The sequence below is a fragment of the Pristiophorus japonicus genome, chromosome 3 (assembly GCF_044704955.1).
Source record: "Pristiophorus japonicus isolate sPriJap1 chromosome 3, sPriJap1.hap1, whole genome shotgun sequence".
Lineage (NCBI taxonomy): Eukaryota > Metazoa > Chordata > Chondrichthyes > Pristiophoridae > Pristiophorus > Pristiophorus japonicus.
In genome coordinates, this window is record NC_091979.1 from 314,373,561 (window position 1) to 314,400,388 (window position 26,828).

A 26,828-nucleotide genomic window follows, 5' to 3' on the forward strand; every position below is an offset into this window, starting at 1 on the left:
TTACAGGATCAAAGAGCAAATCAGACAGGAAGCATTAAGCCCAGTGCTAATGGGGAGGAAGAAGAAGTATAAAAACAACATGCTAGAATTGACAGCAATGTGTGGTGCTGAGTGATCGGTGGCTATAGCTATAGAGGACACTGAGGACAACAATCGAGGGAACAGCACTTTACCAGATTCCATTTAATGAGATCGCACAAAGGGTCCATGTGGTGGACAGATCATTAATCCCTGACTTATATTATGGGGTTATTATAATGACCTGCGTAGCATCCCATAATACCCTCATTGACTCTGAGAAAATTGGAAAGGGACTCGACCTCAACTCAACATGTTAGCAACAATATAATCGGCAACACTGTTACCGACATTTATGCCATTTTCTCCTTACTTGCAGCACATTGTGGCTTTCTGAAGGTGAGAAGCTCAAACTCTAAAGATTTTGGGTCAAAATTTAGTGAAGCTGATTCACCTGAGAAGACTCGATACTGATGGATAATCTCTAAAGCTTGAAGGACAATAAAAAAAATAGGGGTACAATATTGTGGCTATAATACTGAATGTGCAGCTCAAACACTGGTGTGGGAAAGAGGGGTTCCATTTCGTGGGACACTCGCATCAGTACTGGGACAGGAAGAAGTTGTACCGCTAGAAAGGGCTTCACCTGAACCGAGGTCCTAGCTGAAAGGATAAATAGAGCAAAAAAAGGACTTTAAACCAATAAGGGAAGATGGTGAGGGAGGGTTCGGCTAGAAATAATGATATTCTGTGGAATTCTCTACCGCAGAAAGTTGTTGAGGCCAGTTCGTTAGATATATTCAAAAGGGAGTTAGATAAGGCCCTTACGGCCAAAGGGATCAAGGGGTATGGAGAGAAAGCAGGAATGGGGTACTGAAGTTGCATGATCAGCCATGATCATATTGAATGGTGCTGCAGGCTCGAAGGGTCGAATGGCCTACTCCTGCACCTATTTTCTATGTTTCTATAAAACTGATAACCTAAAGATGAGAAAAGAGAAGGGATGAGAGCAAGCTCAGAGTTCAAATGGAGGTATAAATAATCCAAGTTTCAATAATATAGGAATTAATAAATAAAACAATGTTGAAAAATAAGAACACGTGTGATAAGTTTTAAAAACTGAGGAAAAACACCATCAGCGTATATGGGCAGAGCGGGGAATGTTAATCAAATTGGAGTTCTCTACACAAATACACGTAGCATGAGGAATAAAACAAGCAAATTAGAAGCACGGATTCAGCTCAAAGATGTGGCGCAGTAGCCATTACAGATACCTGACTACAAGCTGGGCATGAGTGAGAGCTCATGAGGTCTTTAGAAAGGACAGGAAAATAAGGAATGGAGGAGGAGTAGCAATATTTCTAAAGGACAATATTACAGCAGTTGAAAGAAAGGATATCAGTATGGGTGAGCAGGCAATAGAAACACTTTGGTTAGAATTAAGAAACAGTAAAGGATACAAGACTCTGGTGGAAGATATCGACAGACATCCTGACAGCAGTGATGTAGTAGCAGAATGCATAAATACAGAGATCAGAGAAGCCTGTAGCGATGGCAAAGTGATTATAATTGGAGATGTTAATTTTCGTATAGACTGGGAGATGTAAAACAGCTCAAGTGATAAAAGCAATGAATTTCTACTGGGTGTCCAGGACAGTTTTCATCGAGTAATATGTTTTACAACCAACCAGACACCAGATACTAGATTTAGCAATGAGAAACAAGCCAGAATTAATCCATAATTTGTACATCTTGCAAACAATGACCATAACATTGAAGAGTTTGACATTAAGTTTGAGAAGGAGCAAGATCACACACCAACCAAGATTTTAAACCCAAGTAAGGCTGACTGCGAGGAATGAGACACAAGCTGAACACGTTAAACTGGACTGAGTTGTTAACATGTAAAAGAAAGAAAAAAAAGAAAGACTTGCATTTATATAGCGCCTTTCACGACCACCGGACGTCAAAAGCGCTTTACAGCCAATGAAGTACTTTTGGCGTGTAGTCACTGTAATGGCCAGATAATCTGTTTTAGTGATGTTGATTGAGGGATAAATATTGGCCAGGACAAAACCACAAAAAAAACAGTGAAAGGCATTCAAAGAAGTATTCAGTACAATACATACCCCTAAAGAGTGAAATCTTTCCTTGAATAGTCAAACATATGGGTCAACATCTGAGGTTAGATGGAGCATAAAGCTGAAGAAATGGCTTAGACAAATGCCAAGAAAAGCGGCAATCCAGTGAACTGGGAGAATTACAGAAAGCAACAAAGAGGGTACAAAGACAATATTAAGAGCTGCAAAAATGAATACAAAAAAGGTAATATAAAGGCTAATAGTAACAGTCTTAATAAATATATTTAGAGTAAGAGTGGCAAAGGAAGATGTGGGCCCATTAAAGACACGCAGGTGATGCTGTAATAAACAACAACGTAATGACAGATTTATTAAACAAGTATTTGATATCTGTTTACACAATAGAGGAAGATGATAAAAAGCTAGTGATAGAAGGAAAAAGAAAAAATCATCAAGGGGTGGAACTTAGTCGATTTAATATAAGTAACAAAATTGTAATGCAGAAAATAATGGGACTTAAAACAGAGAACTCTCCAGTACCTGATGGTTTCCACCCAGGTTATTAAAATAAGTCGGTGAGGGACTTGCAGAATTGTTGGTCATAATCTATCAAAGCTTTCCTGATTCTGGAATTGTGCCATTAGATTATAAATTTGCTAATGACGTCCATTATTTAAGAAAGATGGGAGAAGTAACCCAGTTAACTACAGGCCGGTCAGTTTAACGTCTGCTGTGGGGAAGCTAGTAGAATCTGTCATCAGTGATAGAATGACTGAGCACTTGAACAAATATGAGCTGATGAGAGAGAACTAGTTTTGTTAAGGGTAAGTCATGTCAGATTAATCTCATTGAATTTTTTTGAGGAACCCACTAATAAGGTAGTTAGGGGAGTGTCTATGGATGTTGTCTATATGGACTTCCAAAAGGCATGCGATAAGATTCCACACAAGAGATTACTAGTAAAAATGAGAGCCCACAGAATTGGAGGTATGAGACAGAGCGTGGTGATGAGCTGTAGGTACTCTGATTAGTAGGATGATTCCCAGGGATCTATTCTGGGGCCTCAACTTTACACCATATTTATTAATGATGGATGAATGAATAGAGAGTTGTATATCCAAGTTTGTAGATGACACTTAGGAGGGACAGTCAGTAGTGCAGATGGGAGCAGGAAGTTGCAAAGGGACATAGACAGATTAAGTGAATAGGCAAAGCTATGGCATATAGAGCTCAATGTGGGCAAGTATGAGGTCATCCACATTGGGCCCAAGAGAACATAATATGGTGAGTATCCCTTTAAGTAGCGCATGAAGTCTACAATCAATACCTTGTTTATTCCTAAACAGCTGGTAGCACACTAGGCACCAAAATGCCATGCAGCCTCCTTAAAGAGCTCTAGCAGACATTTTAGATAGCAGTCAGCCTCTTAATAAGACGTTCCGAGTGTTGGCTTCAACTCCTTTACCAAGATGGTGCCTTGCACTAAACGCAGGCGAAACTGGCATTTCAGCTTAAGACCCCATCTTGGTCACTGTTTAAGCACTTGAACCAATGAAAGACTGAGATACTAAAATAATAACTAAAAACATTGGAAAATATATCTATAAATCTAAAACACAATGGTGAAAAAAATGAACAATTTAATAAAAAAAACTAACAGCTATTTACAATATACATTAATGATTTAGACAAAGGAATTGAATGTAATATCTCCAAGTTTGCAGATAACACTAAGCTGGGTGGCAGTCTGAGCTGTGAGGAAGATGCTAAGAGGCTACAGGGTGACTTGGACAGGTTAGGTGAGTGGGCAAATGCATGGCAAATGCAATATAATGTAGATAAATGTGAAGTTATCCACTTTGGTGGCAAAAAACAGAAAAGCAGAATATTATCTGAATGGTGGCAGATTAGGAAAATGGGAGATACAACGAGACCTGGGTGTCATGGTACATCAGTCATTGAAAGTTGGCATGCAGCTACAGCAGGCGGTGAAGAAGGCAAATGGCATGTTGGCCTTCATAGCGAGAGGATTTGAGTATAGGAGCAGGGAGGTCTTACTGCAGTTGTACAGGGCCTTGGTGAGGCTGCACCTTGAATATTGTGTACCATTTTGGTCTCCTAATCTGAGGAAGGACATTATTGCTATTGAGGGAATGCAGCGAAGGTTCACCAGACTGATTCCCAGGATGACAGGACTGACATATGAAGAAAGACTGGATCGACTAGGCTTATATTCACTGGAATTTAGAAGAATGAGAGGGGATCTGATAGTAACATATAAAATTCTGACGGGACTGGACAAGTTAGATTCAGGAAGAATGGTCCCGATGTTGGGGAAGTCCAGAACCAGGGGCCACAGTCTAAGGATAATGGGTAAGCCATTTAGGACCGAGATGAGGAGAAACTTCTTCACTCAGAGAATTGTGAACCTGTGGAATTCTCTACCGCAGAGAGTTGTTGATGCCAGTTCGTTAGATATATTCAAGAGGGAGTTAGATGTGGCCCTTGCGGCTAAAGGGATTAAGGGGTATGGAGAGAAAGCAGGAATGGGGTACTGAAGTTGCATGTTCAGCCATGATCATATTGAATGGTGGTGCAGGCTCGAAGGGCCGAATGGCCTACTCCTGCACCTATTTTCTATGTTTCTATGTTACCAATTCGCTCCCTACACAGCAGTGATGTCACTTTTGAATTTCTTTCTCAGTTTTCCACGTTCAGCCCATGCTCTCACTCTGACTTTGGCCTCGCGCACTGTTTAAAACATAAGAACGTAAGAAATAAAAGTAGGCCTTTTGGCCCTTTGAGCCATTCAATAAGTTCAAAACTGATCTTCTACATCAAATCCACCTTGCCACATTATCCCCGTATCCATTGGTTCCCTTAGTATCCAAGTATCTATCCATCTCTATCTTGAATATACTCAACGACTGAGCATCCATTAACAAATTACAAACATTCACTACACTCAGTGCAGAAATTTCTCCTCATCTCACTCTTAAATGGCCGACCCCTTATTCTGAGACTGTGATCCCCTAATTCTAGACTTCCCAGCCAGGGGAAACATCCTCCCTGCATTTAACATGTTAAGCCCCTTAAGAATTTTAGACATTTCTATGAGATCACCTCTCATTCTTCTAAACTATCGAATATAGGCCTAATCTACTCAACCTCTCCTTATGGGACAATCCCCCCCATCAAGGAATCAGTCCAGTGAACCTTTGTTGCACACCCTCTAAGGCAAGTTTATCCTTCCGTGGGTAAGAACATAAACGTAACATAAGAATTAGGAGCAGGGGGAGCCATTCGGCCCCTTGAGTCTGCTCTGCCATTCAGGAAATCATGGCTGATCTTCTACCTCAACTCCACTTTCCTGCACTATCCCCATATCTCTTGATTCCCTTAATATACAAAAATCTATCGATCTCTGTCTTGAATATACTCAATGACTGAGCCTTCACAGGCCTCTGGGGTAGAGAATGCCAAACATTCACCACCCTCTGAGTGAAGAGGTTTCTCCTCATCTCAGTCCCAAATGGCCGACCCCTTATTCTGAGACTGTAACCCCTGGTTCTAGACTCCTCAGCCAGAGGAAACATCCTCCCTGCATCTATCCTGTCAAGCCCTGTAAGAATGAGATCACCTCTCAGTCTTTTAAACTCTAGACAATATAGGCCTAGTGTACTCAGTCTCTCCTCATAGGACAATTCTCCCATTCCAGAAATCAGACTGGTGAACTTTTGTTACACTCCCTCAATGGCAAGTATAACCTTCCTTTGGTAAGGAGGCCAAAACTGTACACAATACTCCAGGTGCGGTCTCACCATGGCCCAAAATAATTGCAGTAAGACATCTTTACTCTTATACTCAAATCCCCTTGTAATAAAGGCCAACATTCCATTTGCTTTCTTAATTGCTTGCTGTACCTGCATGTTAACTTTCGGTGATTTGTGTACAAGGACACCTAGGGCCCTCAGAACACCAACATTTCCCAATCTCTCACCATTTAACAAATACTCTGCTTTTCTATTTTTCGTACCAAAGTGGATAACTTCACATTTCTCCTCATTATATTCTATTTACCATGTTCTTGCCCACTCACTTAGCCTGTCTATATCCCCTTGAAGTCTCTTTGCATCCTCCTTACAACTTGCATTCCCACCTCGCTTTGTATCATCAGCAAACTTGGACATATTATATTTGGTCCCCTCATCCAAATCATTGATATGGATTGTGAACAGCTGGGGCCCACTAATTACAGCCTGCCAACCCGAAAATGATTCATTTATTCCTCCTCTCTGTCTGTTAACCAATCTTCAATCCATGCTAGTATATTACCCCCAATCCCATGATCTCTAATTTTGTTCAATAATTTCTTGTGTGGCACCTTATCGAATGCCTTCTGAAAATCCAAACACACTACATCCACTGGTTCCCCGCGCCCCCCCTTATTCTGCTAGTTACAACCTCAAAAAAACTCTATAAACAGATTTGTCAAACGTGATTTCTCTTTCATAAATCTATGTTGACTCTGTCCAATCCTATTATTATTTTCGAAGTGCCCTGTTATCACATCATTAATAATAGATTCTAGCATTTTCTCTACTACTCATGTCAGGCTAACTGGTCTGTAGCTCCCCGTTTTCTTTCTCCCTCCTTTCTTAAATAGTGGGGTTACATTAGCTACATTCCAACCTGCGGGAACCGTTCTAAAATCTATGGAATTTTGGAAGATGACAACCAATGCATCCACTATCTCTATAGCCACCTCTTTCAAAACCCTAGGATGTCGGGTCAGGTCATGGGGCGTTTATCGGATTTCATTCCCATTAATTTCTCAAGTACTTTTTTTTTTTACTAATAATTTATTTCATAAGAACATAAGAACTAGGAGCAGGAGTAGGCCATTTGGCCCCTCGTTGCCTGCTCTGCCATTTAATAGTATCATGGCTGATCTGATCATGGACTCAGCTCCACTTCCCTGCCCACTCCCCATAACCCTTTATTTGCTTATCGCTCAAAAATATGTCTATCTCAGCCTCCACAGCACTCTGGCGCAGAGAATTCCATAGATTTGCAACCCTCTGAGAGAAGAAATTCCTCCTCATCTCAGTTTTAAATGGGCGGCTCCTTATTCTGAGACTATGTCCCCTAGTTTTAGTTTCCACTTTGAGTGGAAATATCCTCTCTGCATCCACCTTGTTGAGGCCCCTCATTATCATATGTGTTTCGATAAGATCAACTCTCATTCTTCTGAACTCCAATGAGTGTAGGCCCAAGCTACTCAACCTATCTTCATAAGTTAACCCCCTCATCTCCAGAATCAACCGATTGAACCTTCTCTGAACTGCCTCCAATGCAAATATATCCTTCCTGAAATACGGAGACCGAAACTGTACGCAGTACTCCAGGTGTGGCCTCACCAATACCCTGTACAGTTGCAGCAGGACTTCTCTGCTTTTATATTCTATGCCCCTTGCAATAAAGGCCAACATTCCATTTGCCTTCCTGATTACCTGCTGTACCTGCATACTAACTTTTTGTGTTTCATGCACAAGGACCCCCAGGTCCCTCTGTACTGCAGCACTTTGCAATTTTCTCCATATAAATTATAATTTGCTTTTTTATTTTTCGGCCAAAGTGGATAACGTCACATTTTCCTACATTATGCTCCATCTGCCAAATTTTGGCCCACTCATTTAGCCTGTCTATATCCCTTTGCAGATGTTTTGTGTCCTCCTCACAATTTGCTTTCCCACTCATCTTTGTATCATCAGCAAACTTGGCTACATTGCACTCGGTTCCTTCATCCAAGTCATTAATATAGATTGTAAATAGTTGAGGCCCCAGCACCGATCCCTGCGGCATTCTCGCTAGACCCTTGGTACTCCACTATTTCTGGGAGATTTTTCATGTCTACTTCCGTGAAGACAGAAACAAAGTATTTGTTTAATTTCTCTGTCATTTTTTTGTTCCCTATTATAATTTCTCCTGGCTCAGCCTGTAGGGGACCCACATTTCCTTTTGCTATTTTTTTCCTTTTTACATACCTATAGAAGCTTTTACAGTCTGTTTTTATGTCTCTCGCTAGTTTACTCTCATATTCTATTTTCCCTTTCTAAATTAATTTCTTGGTCCTCCTTTGCTAAGTTCTAAAATCCTCCCAATGCTCAGGCTTACTGCTCTTTTTGGCAACATTATAAGCCTCTTCCTTTGATCTAATATATCTTTAACCTCTCTTGTTAGCCACAGTTAGACCACTTTTCCTGTGGAGTTTTTGTGCCTTAAAGCAATGTATGGTTTGTTGTAAATTATGTATTAATTCTTTAAATGCTAGCCATTGCTTGTCTAACGTCATACCTTTTTAATATAATTTCCCAATCTACCTTAGCCAACTCTCCCCTCATACCTACGTAATTTCCTTTGTTTAGATTTAAGACCCTAGTTTCGGATTTAACTAAATCACTTTCAAACTTAATGTCAAATTCTATCATATCATGGTCACTCTTTCCTAAATGCCCTTTACTACAAGGTTAGTAATTAACCCATTCTCATTGCACAATAAGGAGACTAAACCTGTAGACAGTACTCCAGGTGTGGTCTCACCAAGGCCTGATATAATTACAGTAAGACTTCTTCACTCTTGTACTCCAATCCATTTGTAATAAAGACTAATATACCATAATTGTTTGCTGTATCTACATGTTAAATTTCTGTGATTCATGTACAAGGACACCCAGGTCCCTCTGAATACTAACATTTCCCAATCTCTCATCATTACAAAAATATTTTGCTATTTAATTTTTATCTACCAAAGTGGATAACTTCACATTTCTCCACATTATATTCCATCTGCCATATTCTTGCTCATTCATTTAACCTGTCTATATTCCCTTTGCGGGCTGTTTGCATCCTCCTTAAAACTTACTTTCTCAACTAGCTTTGTATCGGCAGCAAACTTGGATACATTACACTCGGTCCCCTCATCTAAGTCATTAATATAGAATGTAAATAGCTAAAGCCCGAACACTGATCCTCGCGATCCTACTGGTTACAACCTGCCAACCCGAAAATGACACTTTTATTCCTACTCTCTGTCTTCTGTCCATTAACTAATCCTCAATCCATGCTAACGTATTACCCCCAAGCCCTAATTTTGTGTAATAACCTCTCGCATAGCATCTTATCGAAAGCTTTTTGAAAATCCAAATGCACCACATCCACTGGTTCTCCTTATCTACCCTGCTAATTACAATCTCAAAAGATTTGTCAAACACGATTTCCCTTTCATAATTCCATGTTGACTCTGCCCAATCATATTATGATTTTTTAAATGTCCTGTTACCACGTCCCTAATAATAGATTCTAGCATGTTCCCTACTACTGATGTCAGGCTAACTGCTCTATAGTTCCCTGTTTTCTCTCTCCCTCTTTTCTTGAATAGCAAGGTTACATTTATGTTCTTATGATTGGCATTCCAGAAATTATGAGTTAAAATCCTCCCCATGGTAAATTATGAAACTGAGTTCAACAAATCTGTGGGCTATCACCAGAACAGAATGACCATGAAAGATATCAGATTGCCATAAAAACCCACTTATTTCACTAATGTCCCTCAGGCAATCCCAGCCTGATCTGGACTATGTGTGACTCTATTCAGCCGAGCAAGCTTCTCAACTGTAAAAACAATCATGACCCAATGTGTCATGTTATGTAACCACAATGTAACACCACTGTATTGCTGTATACACTCAACCTAGATGCACATCTTGACCACAAGGGGTCACTTGTGGGAGACAATCCTTACCTGATCACACAGGTATAAAAAGGGAGGTCCCACGCAGGGTCATCACTTGGAGTCCTGCGAATAAAGAGTTAAGGTCACAGAGTGACCTTATTCCCAGAATGTGCCTCGTGTGGTTTCATACTGTAGAGTAAGGACTTTACATTGGCAACGAGAAACAGGGATTCACGACCCACGAGAGTGGCCACCGGTAGCACAGAGGAACGGTACTGTGTTGGGGAAGACTGGGACGATTTTGTCGAGAGGCTTCAGCAAAGCTTCGTTACGAAAGAATGGCTGGGGGATGCAGCGGCCAACAAGCGAAGGGCTCATCTCCTGACCAGCTGCGGACCAAAGACTTACCCACTCATGAAGGACTTACTAGCACCCGAAAAGCCGGCGGACAAAACCTTTGAAGAACTTAGCAAATTGGTCGGGGAGCACCTCAAACCGGCGAGTAGCATACATATGGCCCGACACAGATTCGACACCCACTGACGTCAGGAAGGACAGAGCATACTGGACTTCGTAGCGGACCTCCGGCGTTTGGCCAGCCTCTGTAAGTTCACAGACGCCTGCAGGGGGGAGATGCTAAGGCACTTCTTTATCGAGGTCACCGGTCATGCGGGGATTTTTCACAAATTAATTGAGACCAAGGATTTGATCGTGGAAGCGGTGGCGTTGCTAGCTCAAACTTTCATGGCAGGGGAGGAAGAGACGAAAATAATATACGCGCTCAATTCTGCCTCAAACGCGGCGAGGGATCAGGGAGTCAACATCATCAATGCAACTCAGAGCCCCGAAGGCAGGCAGGGGCAGTTCGACACCCTCCAGGCAGCAATAGACTCCAGAGTAGGAATTCAACAGAGACAATGGCAGGCTGAACGGACATTCACGCCATCACAGCGGACAATGCAGCCCGGGATGGGGCCATCGACACCCACTAACAGGGTAATTAAGAGCAGTCAAAGGGACAGTCAGCGCGGAATGCCTGGCCATAGTCCCTTTGTTCCCAACAATGGAAACTTTAACTCATGCTGGAGGTGTGGGGAAAATACTCAGCTAGATCTTGCAGATTTCAACAGTTTGTCTGCAGGAACTGCAATCTCAGTGGCCACTTAGCTCGAATGTGCAGGAAGTCTGCAACCAGACTAATATATGAGGCGTATGGACCAGAAGAGGGTTCTTTGAGGCAGGATGACTTTTGGGGCGAATCGATGGACGCCGAGGTTCAGCGGGTCCATGTGGCGAATATTCACAGTTCATACACCAGAACGCCACCCATGATGATGAGGGTTTTGTTAAATGGTATCCCTTTACGCATGCAGCTGGACACTGGGGCCAGCCAGTCACTCATGGGCATTCAGCAATTTGAGAAGCTATGGCCACTTAAAGCCAGTAGACCCAAATTAGCACGTATTGAGACACAATTACGGATTTACACTAAAGAAATTATTCTAGTGCTACGCAGTACAATGATGGCTGTCACAAACAATGGGTTAGTGAATCGGCTGCCGCTCTGGATTGTCCCGGGCAATGGTCCTGCACTGTTGGGGAGGAGCTGGTTAGCCGAGCTGAACTGGAAATGGGATGTTCATGCAATATCATCTGTGGAGCGAAGTTCGTGCTCACAAATTCTGCAACAATTCGATTCACTATTCCAACCTGGCATCAGAACTTTCAAAGGTACTAAAGTAGTGATACACATCACCCCCGATGCCAGATCAGTGCACTACAAAGCCAGAGCAGTGCCGTATGTGATGCGGGAAAAGATCGAGAGCGAGTTGCACCGGTTGCTGAGAGAGGGCATCATCTCGCCTGTTGAATTCAGCAACTGGGCGAACCCCATCGTTCCCGTCCTAAAAGCGGGATGGCTCTGTCAGGATCTGTGACAACTACAAGGCCACCATCAATCGTGTGTCCCTACAAGATCAATACGCGCTCCCGAGAGCGGAGGACCTTTTCGCCACACTGGCAGGCGGCAAGCTGTTCACCAAGTTGGACCTCACTTCAGCCTATCTGACCCAGGAACTGGCCGATGAATCTAAACTACTGACCACCATCACCACGCACAAGGGACTGTTCGTTTATAACAGGTGCCCATTTGGCATTCGATCAGCGGCCGCGACTTTTCAACGAAACATGGAAAGCCTGCTTAAATCCATTCCTGGAATGATCGTATTCCAGGACGATATCCTCATCACGGGCCGAGACACCGAAGAACACCTCCGCAACCTGGAGGAGGTGCTACGCCGACTGGACCGGGTCGGCCTGCGACTCAATAACCTAAATGTGTGTTCTTAGCTCCCGAGGTTGAGTTTCTGGGCAGGAGGGTTGGTGCAGATGGGATTCGGCCCACCGAATCCAAAACAGAGGCGATTCGATGAGCACCCAGGCCCTGCAACACATCGGAGTTGCGTTCATTTCTGGGACTGTTGAACTATTTCGGGAACTTTCTGCCGAACTTGAGCACGTTGTTGGAGCCACTACACATGCTCCTGTGTAAGCGTTGCGATTGGTTTTGGGGGGGACTGTCAGGAACGGGCGCGTAACCTACTTTGTTCAAACAAGTTGTTGATCCTGTAGGACCCCTGTAGAAAATTGGTTCTGACATGTGATGCATCATCCTATGGGGTTGCGTGCATGTTGCAGCAGGGCAATGCTGAGGGACAACTACAACCTGTGGCTTATGCCTCCAGGTCTCGCTCTCAAGCAGAATGTTGATATGGCATGGTCGAGAAGGAAGCGCTTGCATGTGACTGTGATGTAAAAAAAATGCATCAGCACCTCTTTGGCAGGGGGTTTGAATTAGAGTCGGACCACAAGCCATTAACATCCCTGTTGTCAGACAGCAAGGCTATCAATGCCAACGCATCAGCTCGCATACAGCGATGGGCTCTCACACTGGCTGCTTATGACTGCTCCATCCGGCACTGGCCCGGCACTGAAAATTGCGCTGACGCGCTCAGCAGGCTTCCACTGGCCACCACTGAGGGGGCAGCGGAGCAAAGTGCTGAGATGGTCATGGCTGTCGATGCCTTTGACAGAGCAGGTTCCCCCATCACAGCCCGCCAGATCAAAATCTGGATCAACAGAGATCCCCTCCTATCCCTGATTAAGAAATGTGTCCTGACTGGGGATTGGGCACCCGCACACGGAGCATGCCCTGAGGAGGTCAGACCGTTCCACAGACGGATGGATGAGCTCTCCATCCAAGCTGACTGCCTACTGTGGGGCAGCCGGATAGTTATGCCCCAGAAGGGTCAGGAGGAATTCATCAGGGAACTCCACAGCGAGCATCCAGGCATTGTGCTGATGAAGGCCATTGCCCGGTCACACGTTTGGTGGCCTGGAATTGATTCAGACCTGGAACACTGTGTTCGCAGGTGCACAACGTGTGCCCAGCTGAATAATGCCCCCAGGGAGGCCCTGCTCAGCCCGTGGCCCTGGCCCACCAGGCCATGGTTACGCATTCATGTTGACTACGCGGGCCCGTTCATGGGTAAGATGTTCCTTATTGTGGTAGATGCGTACTCGAAATGGATTGAGTGCATCATTCTGAATTCATGCACGTTATCCACCACCCTGGAAAGCCTCCATGCACTCTTTGCAGCCCATGGCTTGCCGGACATCCTGGTTAGTGATAATGGCCCATGTTTCACAAGCTACGAATTCCGAGAGTTTATGTCGGGTAATGGCATCAACTACGTTAGGACTGCGCCGTTCAAGCCGGCCTCCAATGGCCAGGTGGAACGTGCGGTCCAAATCATTAAGCAAGGCATGCTCAGGATTCAAGGACCCTCCCTTCAATGCCGCCTATCGCGCCTCCTGCTGACCTATAAATCCCTACCGCACTCACTCACGGGGGTTCTGCCGGCAGAACTACTAATAAAACGGACACTCAAAACTCGGTTGTCCCTCATTCACCCAGTCCTGACCGACATAGTTGAGGGCAAGCGCAAGTCACAATGACCATAATGCGAGGGGGAGATGTATAGAAATAAATAATCCTGTATTCGTCTTCAAATCACGCCATGGGACCCAAATTGACAAAGTGGGGAATAGGGTCATCGTGGTAAAACTCAACAATGGTCAGATATGCCGTAAGCATCTGGACCAGGTAAAAAAAAAAAAGGTTCAGCTTCGACACAGAGGAACCTGAAGAAGACCATGAGATGGAGCTCACAACACCGCCAGTGAACGAGCAACAAGAGCATTCGGAAGAATGCACAGTCCCTGCGGTCAGCCCGGACAGGCCGGAATCACCACAGGTGACAGACACTCACGTCAGTGTCCAACAACCAGAGCCCCAACTGCGGCGCTCCACGAGGGAGCGTAGACCACCTGAAAGACTGAACCTATGATCCCAATAAAACTTTGGGGGGGCGGGGGGGTTGTGGGGGGAAGGTGATGTCATGTATGTAACCACAATGTAACAGCACTGTATTACTGTATACACTCAACCTAGATGCACACCTTGACCACAGGGGCTGAACTTGTGGGAGACACTCCTTACCTGATCACACCGGTATAAAAAGGGAGGTCCCATGCAGGGTCATCACTTGGAGTCCTGTGAATAAAGAGTTAAGGTCACAGAGTGACCTTGTTCCCAGAATGTACCTCGTGTGGTTTCATACTGTAGAGTAAGGACTTTACACAATGGTTCACAATAAATGCAGCCTTATCAGGGTCATCCACATCCTGCGAACAAATTATAATAAAGATTCCCCCCTCGTCCTTCTCAGCTGAGCAGTTTCTGCTAAACCTGGTTCCCTGTGGGAGGCTCAACGTTCTCCTCATCTTCTTTCAGGAGCCTATCTTCTCCAAACATGCTTAGAGTGGCAGTATTATGTAGCCTGCAACTTACCACCGATATTCTGCTTGCTCATTCAGGCTCATAATGCAAAGCCTTGCCAATGGGCTCGAGAACTCTGAAATGCTGCTTTAATAATCCAAAAAGTACGCTATTATATTTCTCTCACTACAACATGCCTCATTAAAAGTTTTTTTTTCCTGAAAACTACCGGGGTTCTCTAAGGGTTTAAAACATTTTTTAATTCACGGGATGTGGGCATCGCTGGCAAGGCCAGTATTTATTGCCCATCCCTAATTGCCCTTGAGAAGGTGGTGGTGAGCCACCTTCTTAACAACTGAGTGGCTTGCTAGACCCATTCAGAGGGCAGTTAAGAGTCATCAATATTACGGTGGGTCTGGAGTTACACATAGGCCACACCGGGCCAGGACAGCACGTTCCCTTCCCTATTGAACATTAGTGAACCAGATGAGTTTTTACGACATTCCAGTAGTGTCAAGGTCACCATTACTGATACTAGCTTGTTCCACTCGATTTATTTAATTAACTGAATTTAAATTCCCCCTCTGCCGTGGTGGGATTTTAACTCATCACCGGATCATTAGTCAAAGCCTCTGGATTACTAGTCCAGTAACTATGCCAATGTCACTGTTCTCTAAGGGCTTGCCAGGAAACACCAGGACTGGTTTGATGAGAATGACCAGGAGATCCAAGATCGCAAGCGCAGGGCATTTCCAAGCCTTAAACAACAACCCAACTCGGGAGCAGCAAGGCAGCATTACAGACGGCTTAAGGCCAAGGTCCAACAAAAAACTCGGGACCTAAAGAACAGGTGGTGGATGGAGAAAGAACAGGAGATACAGCAGCTGGCCGACAACAATGATGTGCGAGGATTCTTCATCGCAGTCAAGGCCCCCTTCCGTCCAAACATCCAAGGCCCCACCCCACTGCTGGCCAAGAATGAACACCGAGGCTGTCGGGGCCCGCTGGAAGTAACACTTCGAAGATCTCCTCAATCGGGACTCTGCCTTTGACTTGAGTGTTCGCGACTCCATCCCACAGCATGCTACCCGCCACCAGCTCCGTAACATCCCAGCACTGCACGAAGTAGACAAGGCCATTAGACAGCTTAAAAACAATAAGGCTATGGGTGCAGACAGAATCCCTGCTGAGGCATTGAAGTATGGCAGAGAGGCACTGCTGGCGCAAATACACCTCATCTCTCTCATTTGGAGGGAGGAGAGCATGCCGGGGGAATCTCAGAGATGCAGTAATCATGACCATCTTTAAAAAAGGGGACAAGTTCGACCGCGGCAATTACAGAGGAATCTCCCTGTTGTTAGCCACTGGGAAAGTCGTCACTAGAGTCCTCCACAACCGTCTTCTCCCTGTGGCTGAGCAGCTCCTCCCGGAGTCACAGTGCGGATTTCATCCCCTACGGGGCACAATGGACATGATTTTTTCAGTGCGACAGCTGCAGGAAAAATGCAGGGAGCAGCACCAACCCTTACACGTCGCCATCTTCGACCTTACAAATACCTGGAGTACTGCGTGCAGTTTTGGTTTCCATATTTACAAAAGGATATATTTGCTTTGGAGGCAGTTCAGAGAAGGTTCACTAGGTTGATTCCGGAGATGAGGGGGTTGACTTATGAGGAAAGATTGAATAGGTTGGACCTCTACTCATTGGAATTCAGAAGAATGAGAGGTATCGAAACGTATAAGATTATGAGGCGCTTGACAAGGTGGATGCAGAGAGGATGTTTCCACTGATGGGGTAGACTAGAACTAGAGGGCATGATCTTAGAATAAGGGGCGGCCCATTTGAAACAGAGATGAGGAGAAATTTCTTCTCTCAGAGGGTTGTAAATCTGTAGAATTCACTGCCTCAGAGAGCTATGGAAGCTGGAACATTGAATAAAGTTAAGACAGAAGTAGAAATTTTCTTAAACGATAAGGGGATAAGGAGTTATGGGGAGCGGGCAGGGAAGTGGAGCTGAGTTCTTGATCAAATCAGCCATGATCTTTTTAAATGGCGGAGCAAACTCGAGGGGCTGTATGGCCTACTCCTGTTCTTATTTCTTATGTTCTTATGTAAAGGCCTTTAACACTGTCAACGGCGAGGGTCTATGGAGCGTCCTCCTCCATTTCGGATGTCCCCAAAAGTTCATCACCATCCTCCGCCTGCTCCACGACGACATGCAGGCCGTGATCCTTACTAACGGATCCATTACAGACCCAATCCACGTCCGGGCCGGGATCATACAGGGCTGCATCATCGCTCCAACCCTCTTAATCTTCCTCGCTGCCATGCTCCACCTCACACTCAACAAGCTCCCCGCTGGAATGAAGCTAAACTACAGAACCAGTGGGAACCTGTTCAACCTTCATCGTCTCTGGGCCAGGTCCAAGACCACCCTAACCTCTGTCGTCGAGCTACAGTACGCGGACGACGCCTGCGTCTGCGCACATACAGAGGCTGAACTCTAGGACATGGTCAACGTATTTACTGAGGCGTACGAAAGCATAGGCCTTATGCTAAACACCTTACATAAGACAAAGATCCTCCACCAACCTGTCCCCGTTGCACAGCACTGACCCCAGTCATCAAGATCCACGGCGCGGCCCTGGACAACGTGGACCATTTCCTGTACCTCGGGAGCCTCTTATCAACAAGAGCAGACATTGACAACGAGATCCAACACCGCCTCCAGTGCACCAGTGCAGCCTTTGGCCGCCTGAGGAAAAGAGTGTTTGAAGACCAGGCCCTCAAAACTGCCACCAAGCTCATGGTCTACAGGGCTGTAATAATACCCGCCCTCCTGTATAGCTCAGAGTCGTGGACTATATACATTAGACACCTCAAGTCATTGGAGAAATACCACCAACGATGTATCCGCACGATCCCGCAAATCCCCTGGGAGGACAGACACACCAATATTCGCGTCCTCGACCAGGCCAACATCCCCAGCATTGAAGCACTGACCACACTTGATCAGCTCCGCTGGGCAGCCCACATTGTTCACATGCCAGACACGAGACTCCCAAAGCAAGTGCTCTACTCTGAACTCCTTCACGGGGCAAATGAACCAAAGGTAGGCAGTGGAAACGTTGCATAGACACCCTCAAAGCCTCCCTGATAAAGTGCAACAGCCCCACTGATACCTAGGAGTCTCTGGCCAAAGACCGTCCTAAGTGGAGGAAGTGCATCCGGGAGGGCACTGAGCACCTCGAGTCTCATTGCCGAGAGCATGCAGAAACCAAGCGCAGGCAGCGGAAAGAGTGTGCGGCAGACTAATCCCACCCACCTCTTCCCTCAACGACTATCTGTCCCACCTGTGACCGGGACTGTGGTTCTCGTATTGGACTGTTCAGCCACTTAAGGACTCATTTTTAGGGTGGAAGCAAGTCTTCCTCGATTCCGAGGGACTGCCTATGATGATGATCTATGAGGAACGTGCCCAGGCCACAGAACGTCACAGAGCTGCGGTCGTTCCTGGGACTCCTCAACTATTTTGGTAACTTCCTACCGGGGTTAAGCACCCTCTTAGAGCCCCTACATGTGTCATTGCGTAAAGGTGAGAACTGGGTATGGGAAAAAAAACAAGTAATTGCTTTTGAGAAAGCCAGAAACATTTTATGCTCCAACAAGCTGCTTGTATTGTATAACCCGTGTAAAAGACTTGTGCTAGCATGTGATGCATCGTCGTACGGAGTCGGGTGTGTATTACAACAAGCTAACGTTGCGGGGAAGTTGCAACCTGTCGCCTATGCCTCCAGGAACTTGTCTAAGGCCAAGAGGGCATACAGCATGATTGAGAAAGAGGCATTAGTGTGTGTGTTTGGGGTAAAGAAAATGTATCTGTACCAGTTTGGCCTCAAATTTGAGCTGGAAACCAATCACAAGCCCCTCATATCCCTGTTTGCTGAAAACAAGGGGATAAATACTAATGGCTCAGCCCGCATACAGCGTATAACTATACCATCTGCCACAGGCCAGGCACCAAGAACTGCGGATGCTCTCAGTCAGCTACCATTGCCCACCACGGGGGTGGAAATGGCGCAGCCTGCAAACTTGTTGATGGTGGCGCAGCCCGCAGACTTGTTGATGGTCATGGAAGCATTTGAAAATGATAAATCACCTGTCACAGCCCACCAGATTAGGACTTGGACCAGCCAAGATCTTCTGCTGTCCCTAGTAAAAAAAACTGTGTACTGCATGGGACTGGGCCAACTCCCCGTTGAAATGCAAGAGCCAATCAAGCCGTTCCAGCGGCGAAAGGATGAGCTGTCCATTCAGGCAGACTGCCTGTTGTGGGGTAACCGCGTAGTGCTACCCAAAAAGGGCAGGGAGACGTTCATCTCGGATCTCCACAACACACACCCAGGTATAGTAATGATGAAAGCGATAGCCAGATCCCACGTGTGGTGGCCCGGTATCAACTTTGACTTAGAGCCCTGTGTACGGCAATGCCGCGTATGTGCTCAGTTGAGCAACGCGCCCAGAGAGGCACCACTAAGTTTGTGCTTCTGGCCCTCCAGACCATGGTCGAGGATCCATGTCGACTATGTGGGTCCGTTGCTCGGTAAAATGTTCCTGGTGGTGGTGGATGCTTTTTCAAAATGGATTGAATGTGAAATAATGTCGGGAAGCACCGCCACTGCCACCATTGAAAGCCTGAGGGCCATGTTTGCCACCCACGGCCTGCCTGACATACTGGTCAGTGACAACAGGCCATGTTTCACCAGTGCCGAATTTGAAGAATTCATGAACCGCAATGGGATCAAACATGTCACCTCGGCCCTGTTTAAACCAGCCTCCAATGGGCAGGCAGAGCGGGCAGTACAAACAATCAAACAGAGCCTTCAACGAGTCATAGAAGGCTCACTCCAAACCCGCCTGTCCCGAGTACTGCTCAGCTACCGCACGAGACCCCACTCGCTCACAGGGATACCCCCGGCTGAGCTACTCATGAAAAGGACATTTAAAACCAGACTCTTGCTGGTTCACCCCAACCTGCATGATCAGGTAGAGAGCAGGCGGCAGCAACAGAATGTAAACGATGGTCGCGCCACTGTGTCACGGGAAATTGATCTGAATGATCCTGTGTATGTGCTAAACTATGGACATGGTCCCAAGTGGATTGCAGGCACGGTGATAGCTAAAGAAGGGAGTAGGGTGTTTGTAGTCAAACTAGACAATGGACAAATTTGCAGAAAGCACCTGGACCAAACGAGGCTGCGGTTCACAGACTGCCCTGAACAACCCACAGCAGACACCACCTTTTTCGAGCCCACAACACACACCCAAAGGATCAATGACACCACCCCGGAGCAGGAAATCGAACCCATCACGCCCAGCAGCCCTGCAGGGCCAACAACACGCCAGCCCAGCGAGGGCACAGCCAACACACCAGAACAGACATTTGTACTGAGGTGGTCCACCAGGGAAAGAAAGACTCCCGACCGCCTCACCTTGTAAATAGTTTTCATTTTGACTTTGCGGGGGAGTGATGTTGTGTATCTGTAAAGCATGCACTCCCATATTCCGCCACCAGGGAGCGCATCCCCTGAAGTCCCAAGGGATCCCAGCATCCCTTGGGAGCACTGTATATAAGCCGGCTGCTAAGGCCTGTTCCTCGCTCTGGAGTGTCTTAACAAAGACTGAGGTCACTGTTACTTTAACCTCCCTGTGTGCAGTCTCATCTGTGTTAGGAACACAATAGGCAGAGTCACGGTTCAGGAGATCATCCCCACCGGCACCTGGGAATCCCTGGCCTAAGACCTCCCAAAATGGAGGAAGAGCATCCGGGAGGGCGCTGAGCACCTCGAGTCTCATCGCCGAGAGCGTGCAGAAATCAAGTGCAGGCAGCGGAAGGAGCGTGCGGCAAACCAGTCCCACCCACTCCTTCCCTCAACCACTCTCTGTCCCACCAGTGACAGAGACTGTAATTCCCACATTGGACTGTTCAGTCACCTGAGAACTCATTTTTAGAGTGGAAGCAAGTCTTCCTCGATTTTGAGGGACTGCCTATGATGATGATTATGATGCTGCTCCACTGATCATGCAATGCTTGACTGCGGCTTTGACATTTTTTTGGAAATGAACGTAAACAAATTAAGCTGGCTACTTAACTAACAATTACAAGATTGTACTTATGAGTAATGGATTAATGTTAATTCCGAGAAAGGAATTGTTCTTATGGCTGTTGCCTCATTGAAGGATAAGTCCTTAATCAGATAACCCAAGGGGGCTGAAATTCAGGATCTCAGAGACCTGTTAATGCCCGTTTACGGCGGCCATTCTTAAAAATCGAATGGCCGCCACTTTGGGGTCAACTGACCGACCCGACCTAAATTCAGGTCGGGGATTTTTCGGCTTAGACCCGAATCCGCTGAATTCTGATGACCGCCAAAAGCGAGTCATCGGGGGTTGCACTGCCAATTTTATTAAACAAAAATACTTACCTTCCGATATTCAGCTCCATTTGTCGATCGCCCGTTGCGCGGTATCCCCGGCAGGTTTTTCTGTCGGTGCACCCTCTGCAGAGTGAGTGCGGCCCCACTGCACAGCGGCCCTTAAAGGGGAGGGCCCGCTGCCACGGCCACAGTGTGAAAAAGTTTTGCCGGCCGACTTCCCGATCAGCCGGCAAAATACTGCCCCCGGGTTTGGCCGGGCTGCCAATGGGCACCAGGGCTCTTGGGTGCCAGGCCACTGGCCCGGCCAAAACCCTCCCTGGTAGCCCAGTGGCCGAAGATTTAAAATGCCAGAATCTCTCCCCTTTAACAGAGGGGACAGAGCGTGGTGACGCACACGCGCCGCGTCGTCACCACGACTCCACCGCTGATTGACAACGGCGGAGTTCCAGTCCGACCAATTTTCAGCCAGTTCGCCTGGCTTTAAGTCTATGGCCCACCCCCATTACGTGTCATTTCCTGTGGGACTTTGAAAAAATGTCAAAGTCTCGAAAATGGTTCTTCTGACCGCATCGGAGCTCCCAGCGGTAAGTACCACTCTCAAAATCATAGGTGCACCAACTTTCTGGCGCATCTGAATTTCGGCCCTGAAGGTCTGTCAGCATCAGCAGTGATGCAATCTAAGCCGATTAATGGAGTACGGATCAGAACTTTAGATCTGGACTCCAAGATCCCATGATGTGATCCAGGAATGTATGGTCAGTACTAGCGATACAATATGGGAGGTGTTGTGCTCTGGTAATGACTCCACGAGGCAATGTGTTGTACTTGAACTGTAGTGACCTTAGTCCTTTATTGATAACTCCAGAGCGAGGATCACACCTGGTGGCCTGCCTTTTACACTAGACCAGGCACACCTGTACAGGTAAAGTACAAGTCTCCTACTGCTGTGCCCTCTGGTGCCACACCTTGTGCTAGTACAAGCAGTAACCATGTAGGATACATGACAGGAGGGAACTGTTATTATTGTCCATGAACGAATCCTGGACATTAAAGCTTCTCTTAAGGTGCGAAATTCATATACTTACTGCTCCCGGTTAGTGCCAGCGATTCTCGAAAAAATGTCAGCCGCTACGTGGACTGCCTCCAGCCATATCCGTGGACCTCTTTACGCTGTCGGTAAGTAGCAGCGCCCTGTAAAAAAACATGGTGCCGTGGTGAGGTCAATTGGTGTGCAATGCCGATTGAACGTCACCTCCGCGAACTTCAACCCTAGCTCTCAATTCAACGCTGGGTCCTAAGCACCTCAGGTTTACCCGGCTGCAAGCAGGCTGACAGGGGCGATATCTGTAGCTGTTAAGTGACACACTCACATCAATCAAGTAAGTTTGAATGGAAGGGTTTGGCCTCGGTTTGGGGGATTTTATTGAAGTGGTGGCTCGCTGCAATATATGTGAAATGTTTTTTTAAGTGCTTTGGAGTGCTGCTAGATGCTTGCAAGGGCTCGGATGGTAAGTGAACGTCTTTGAGAAGACAGAACTTGCTGAGAATACTCAGCAGGTCATGCAACATCCATGGAGTTCCCATCTCAAGTTGACATGCTATGTGACCAACTGAGTATTTGCAGCATTTTATGCTGTCATTTCACATTTACAGTGTCTGCTTGCAGAGTCAAGAGGAAGATATAGAAGAAGAGGAAGCTGAAGAGGAAGAATCAGATGGAAGGATACATCCCAGACAGCCCCTTTTTGGCCAGCATACCCGGGATGGAATAATCCACCTCCGGTCCCACTGGCTGGGCAGGATGCATTTTTTGGAGTGTGTGAAATGAGGTCGACACAAGGGTGGAGTTGTGCTGATGGGAGGGCGTAAAGCCTAGAGGTGCATTCCAGAAGGAGGATAACATATGAGGATACCCGCATCGTGTATCCCTTCAGCCCCACCGCTGGCCAAGGGCTCAGCCATGCCCCTGCCAAGAATAGCTTGCACTGCCTCCTCAAAGTGGTTGAGGTGATGCTAGGAATGGGAGATGTTCCTCGTCATTAGTGCAGATTGTTGAGTGATTAGGGATCCTGCATTGAGCAGTGTGTGAAGTTAGTGGTTCAGTTGGTAGGGGAGGGCTTTTGAAGATGCATTCACTGACCTTGACCAAAAGGTCTGAGGTCATGAAGCTTCTTTGAGCACTGGAACCAGGTGGTGGGGACGACACTGCTGGCAGTGACAACCTTGGTAATGTATTCCCACGTTGTCCTTTCTGGAAGGCCTCCTGGCCCCTGTGGGTAGAGGACCTGTCTTGCAGTGTTGACCCCCCTGCACAAAGCTGGAGTGCTGCGTGCAAGACTCTGGGTGACCCTTTCCTGGCTTGCTGAGCCATTTATGGTAGTACTGAGGCAGTTTTCCCATTTGTTGAGTTTGGGAAGGTAATTCAGCCTTAAGAGCTGAATATTGACACTGGAGCTTCTTTTAAATATTGATTACTTGTTAAAAGACAGAAAGGGCTGAAAAATGTATTGAATCAGTACATTTTATTTCCACATGCTTCAATGTGCATGGCCGTTTACATTTCAGAGCTTCTCACTGCCCACAATGCATTGTAAGCTTCACAGCCTCGCACACAGACGCTTGGGGAAGCAGCAGGACCACACCAGGACTACACATTGGTCCCGGATCCCTCAGGATGGCGTTGCACCTAAAGTTAGCGCTGCACCACTTACCACCATGCCCCCCACACCAATTTAGGTCGGTTAACGCTGCAGCCATTTCGGGCGGCTGTTAATGGCAGTTGTCAAGGACACCGACTGCTTTCTGGGCGACCATGAATTTTTCCCCCATAGTTTTTCAATGGAAGCTCATATAGATTTTAAGCGCAGAACTGTATGTGATCTGGACTGGCTTCAATTAAGAGACTCTGTAAATTATATTGTGGTAATCTCTGCTTTTCTCCATACTTGCACAGATAATGTGGTGTACAGTCTCCTCCTCTGTATGTCCTCACTGTGTCTTTTGAATTGCCACACAAGATCACTATTCTAGCTTTGCTGTGTCATCGGTCAGAGATGAGAGTGCAAATCCTACTGCACTGCTCAAAGGAGAGTACTCATCTATATCGGGAAGGGATATGGTTCAGCAGAAAGTACCAACAGTTCCTTATGAAGGGAGGGTCCCACTAAGTATAAATTAACCAGATGACTTGTAGAGTACATGTTGTTACCAGCTAACAGATGGAGTTATATGAGGGGTTTGAATGTTTTTTCTTAAGTCATTCAAATATGCTTTAAGTACTGGGATCAGAATTTGTGTCCACCTCTGACTGAGGGGATGACAATGTCCTCGCTTTGCTGCCTATAGGCATCCAACGTGAAATGCTGTTAGGCCATCTTAACCCTGGTCCCAGTGGACATGGCCTCACAACACAAAACTATCCCTAACTGGCCGTCTCATTTAGACAGGTCAGAAGGAGAGAGCAGTTGGGGATACCTTTCTGAGTTAGGTCTCAGGTACGGTTTGCGGCAGTGTAGAGGAAGCTTTACTGTGCAGCGACCATGCTATACCTCACATGACGGTGATATTAAATGGATAGAACAGAATTATTCCATCCCCAGCGGCCTCGTTAGATATAAAGAATACATTCATTCTGTTTTTAAATTATTAATATTATGGATCCAAACACTTCCATACTTTAGGTCATATTAATAACATTTAAACCAGACCAAAATAAAGACTTACAACTGCATTTGATCTTAAAACTTTACTAGTTTATTCAGAGAGGTACAGAACTCTTCTAATGGGAAAGTGCAATCTAAGTGAAATAAGAGGCCTTAGTTGATTAAGTCGGTAGAATGAAATAGACTAGAAGTCAAAAACGAAATACTGTGGATGCTGGAAATCTGAAATAAAAACAGAAAATGCAGGTCGGGCAGCATCTGTGGAAAGAAAGACAAAGTTAACATTTCAAGTAACCTGAAATGTTAACTCTGTTTCTCTCTCCATAGAGCTGCCTTGACTAATAGTCACCTGCCACTCTGTGTGCTGGGGTGAACAATTTATACTATCACAAGTATTTACAATTTTAACCAAAGGAAAGTTTTAATTATGTTGTAACTTAAGTTGCATTGGTTTTAGTTTAACCAATTTAGTACACAGAACTAAAATGTTGGTGCAGATACTTTGAGGTAATTAGTGTGTGTTGCACTGTATAATTTTAAAATGAGGTTTCTTCCTGTATACTAAAAATCTGCTCTCTCTTCCACAGGTATGTGATGACAGCAGTTGCTTCCATTTTATTTTCTTTCTCTTTCTTCTTTTATTGTTTATAGTTTATTATTAAAGTTATCAGCAATTTGGAATTCTTCATCTTTATATTAAGTTTATTCAATAGATTCATAATTTCTAATCTTGTATCATAGAATCATACAGCACAGAATGAGGCCAATCGGCCCGTCATGCCTGTGCCAACTGTTAGAAAGAGCTATCCAATTTGTCCCACTCCCCTGCTCTTTCCCCATAGCCCTGTAACTTTTTCTGTTTCATGTATTTATTCAATCCCCTTTTGAAAGTTACAATTGAATCTGCTTCCTCCACCCTTTCAGGCAGTGCTTTCCAGATCTTAACTCGCTGCGTAAATACATTTCTCCTCATCTCCCCTCTGAAACTCAGGGTCAGGGCCTGATTTCTCGAGCTGTAGAACAATGGACTCCATACTTTAAGCTTTAATTGCCATGTAAACTCAACTGGCCCAGTGGGTGAGTTAGAGCAGGCCTGAACACTCTATTTTTTAAGCCTTTCAAATTTGGCAGGACCAGTCCCATTCAACATTAGTACCTAAAGCCAAGGGTAGGCTGGAGGAGGTGCAAAAACAAAGCAATTAAGAGGAGATAGATTAAAAGGAGGAGAAAGAGAAAACGACTGCCTCACTTCAACGTATTGACGAACACTCAACTTCTGAAACAGCAAGAAGCCCAAATCTGAAGGGAGTACGATAAGCAACATATGACGAAGATTGGAACAATAATTCACTCTTTCAAGCTGCCTGAATTTAAAGAAGAAATGCGAGACAAAGTGCCCTGGAATCATGCGTGCACGCTCGCAAGTTGCCAAGAGGAAGAATTGTAATTGTCATGACTGCTGAAGGTTGGTAGATTGTTCCTCCACAAATCACGAAAATAAATTATATCCACTGTGTGCCAAACATTTTTTGCTGCTCTATACATTGATAACCATAACAATTCTGATTAAACAGTCCTGCACTAATCTATAGCCTGCGGTGGATGAGATCACGCATCCAACAACTACAGCACAGCATACATTTATAGCACCTTTAACATAGGAATAGATGCCAAGACACTTCACAGGAGCATAATCAGACAAATATTATGTGACTAGAGAAGGAAATTGATCCCATTGTGAGACCTTATTCTAGGGAAGGTTTGGGGCCAACATGGACATGGGGAGGAGGGCTTGGTGGGTGAGGGAGATGTGTGTTTTAAAAGTCTGATCTAAACAGGGCAGAGTCCCAACCCAATATGCGACCTCCCTTGTAATTCAAATTTACACCCTCCGCCAACCCAGAAATTTCAGAGGATTGAAGTTTAAATGATCACAGACCGGCACTGTAGCAGATGCTGGTGATGTTTCAGAGTTCAAATATATCTGTTGCAGGATGGCAACCAACAATGCCAACAACAGCAACAACTTGATTAATGTAGCATCTTTAACCGAG

The 26,828-nt window shown here is 45.7% G+C and overlaps 1 protein-coding gene across 4 annotated transcripts in view; it reads left to right on the forward strand.

Moving 5' to 3' along the window:
* The window catches only part of minpp1b (multiple inositol-polyphosphate phosphatase 1b), a 119,876-nt gene extending 93,579 nt beyond the window's left edge, over positions 1–26,297 (forward strand). For 2 of the 4 annotated variants that reach the window (XR_011592784.1, XM_070876890.1), the window contains exon 5: positions 25,362–25,444. Coding sequence is in view for 2 of the 4 variants with exons in the window: in XM_070876890.1 (XP_070732991.1) it covers positions 25,362–25,369 (8 nt within the window). In the remaining 2 variants the exon portion in view is untranslated. Of the gene's footprint in view, positions 1–25,361 lie in introns of all 4 variants that reach the window. The other 2 variants (XM_070876888.1, XM_070876889.1) reach the window with 2 other exon arrangements.
* The last annotated feature ends 531 nt before the right edge of the window (positions 26,298–26,828 follow it).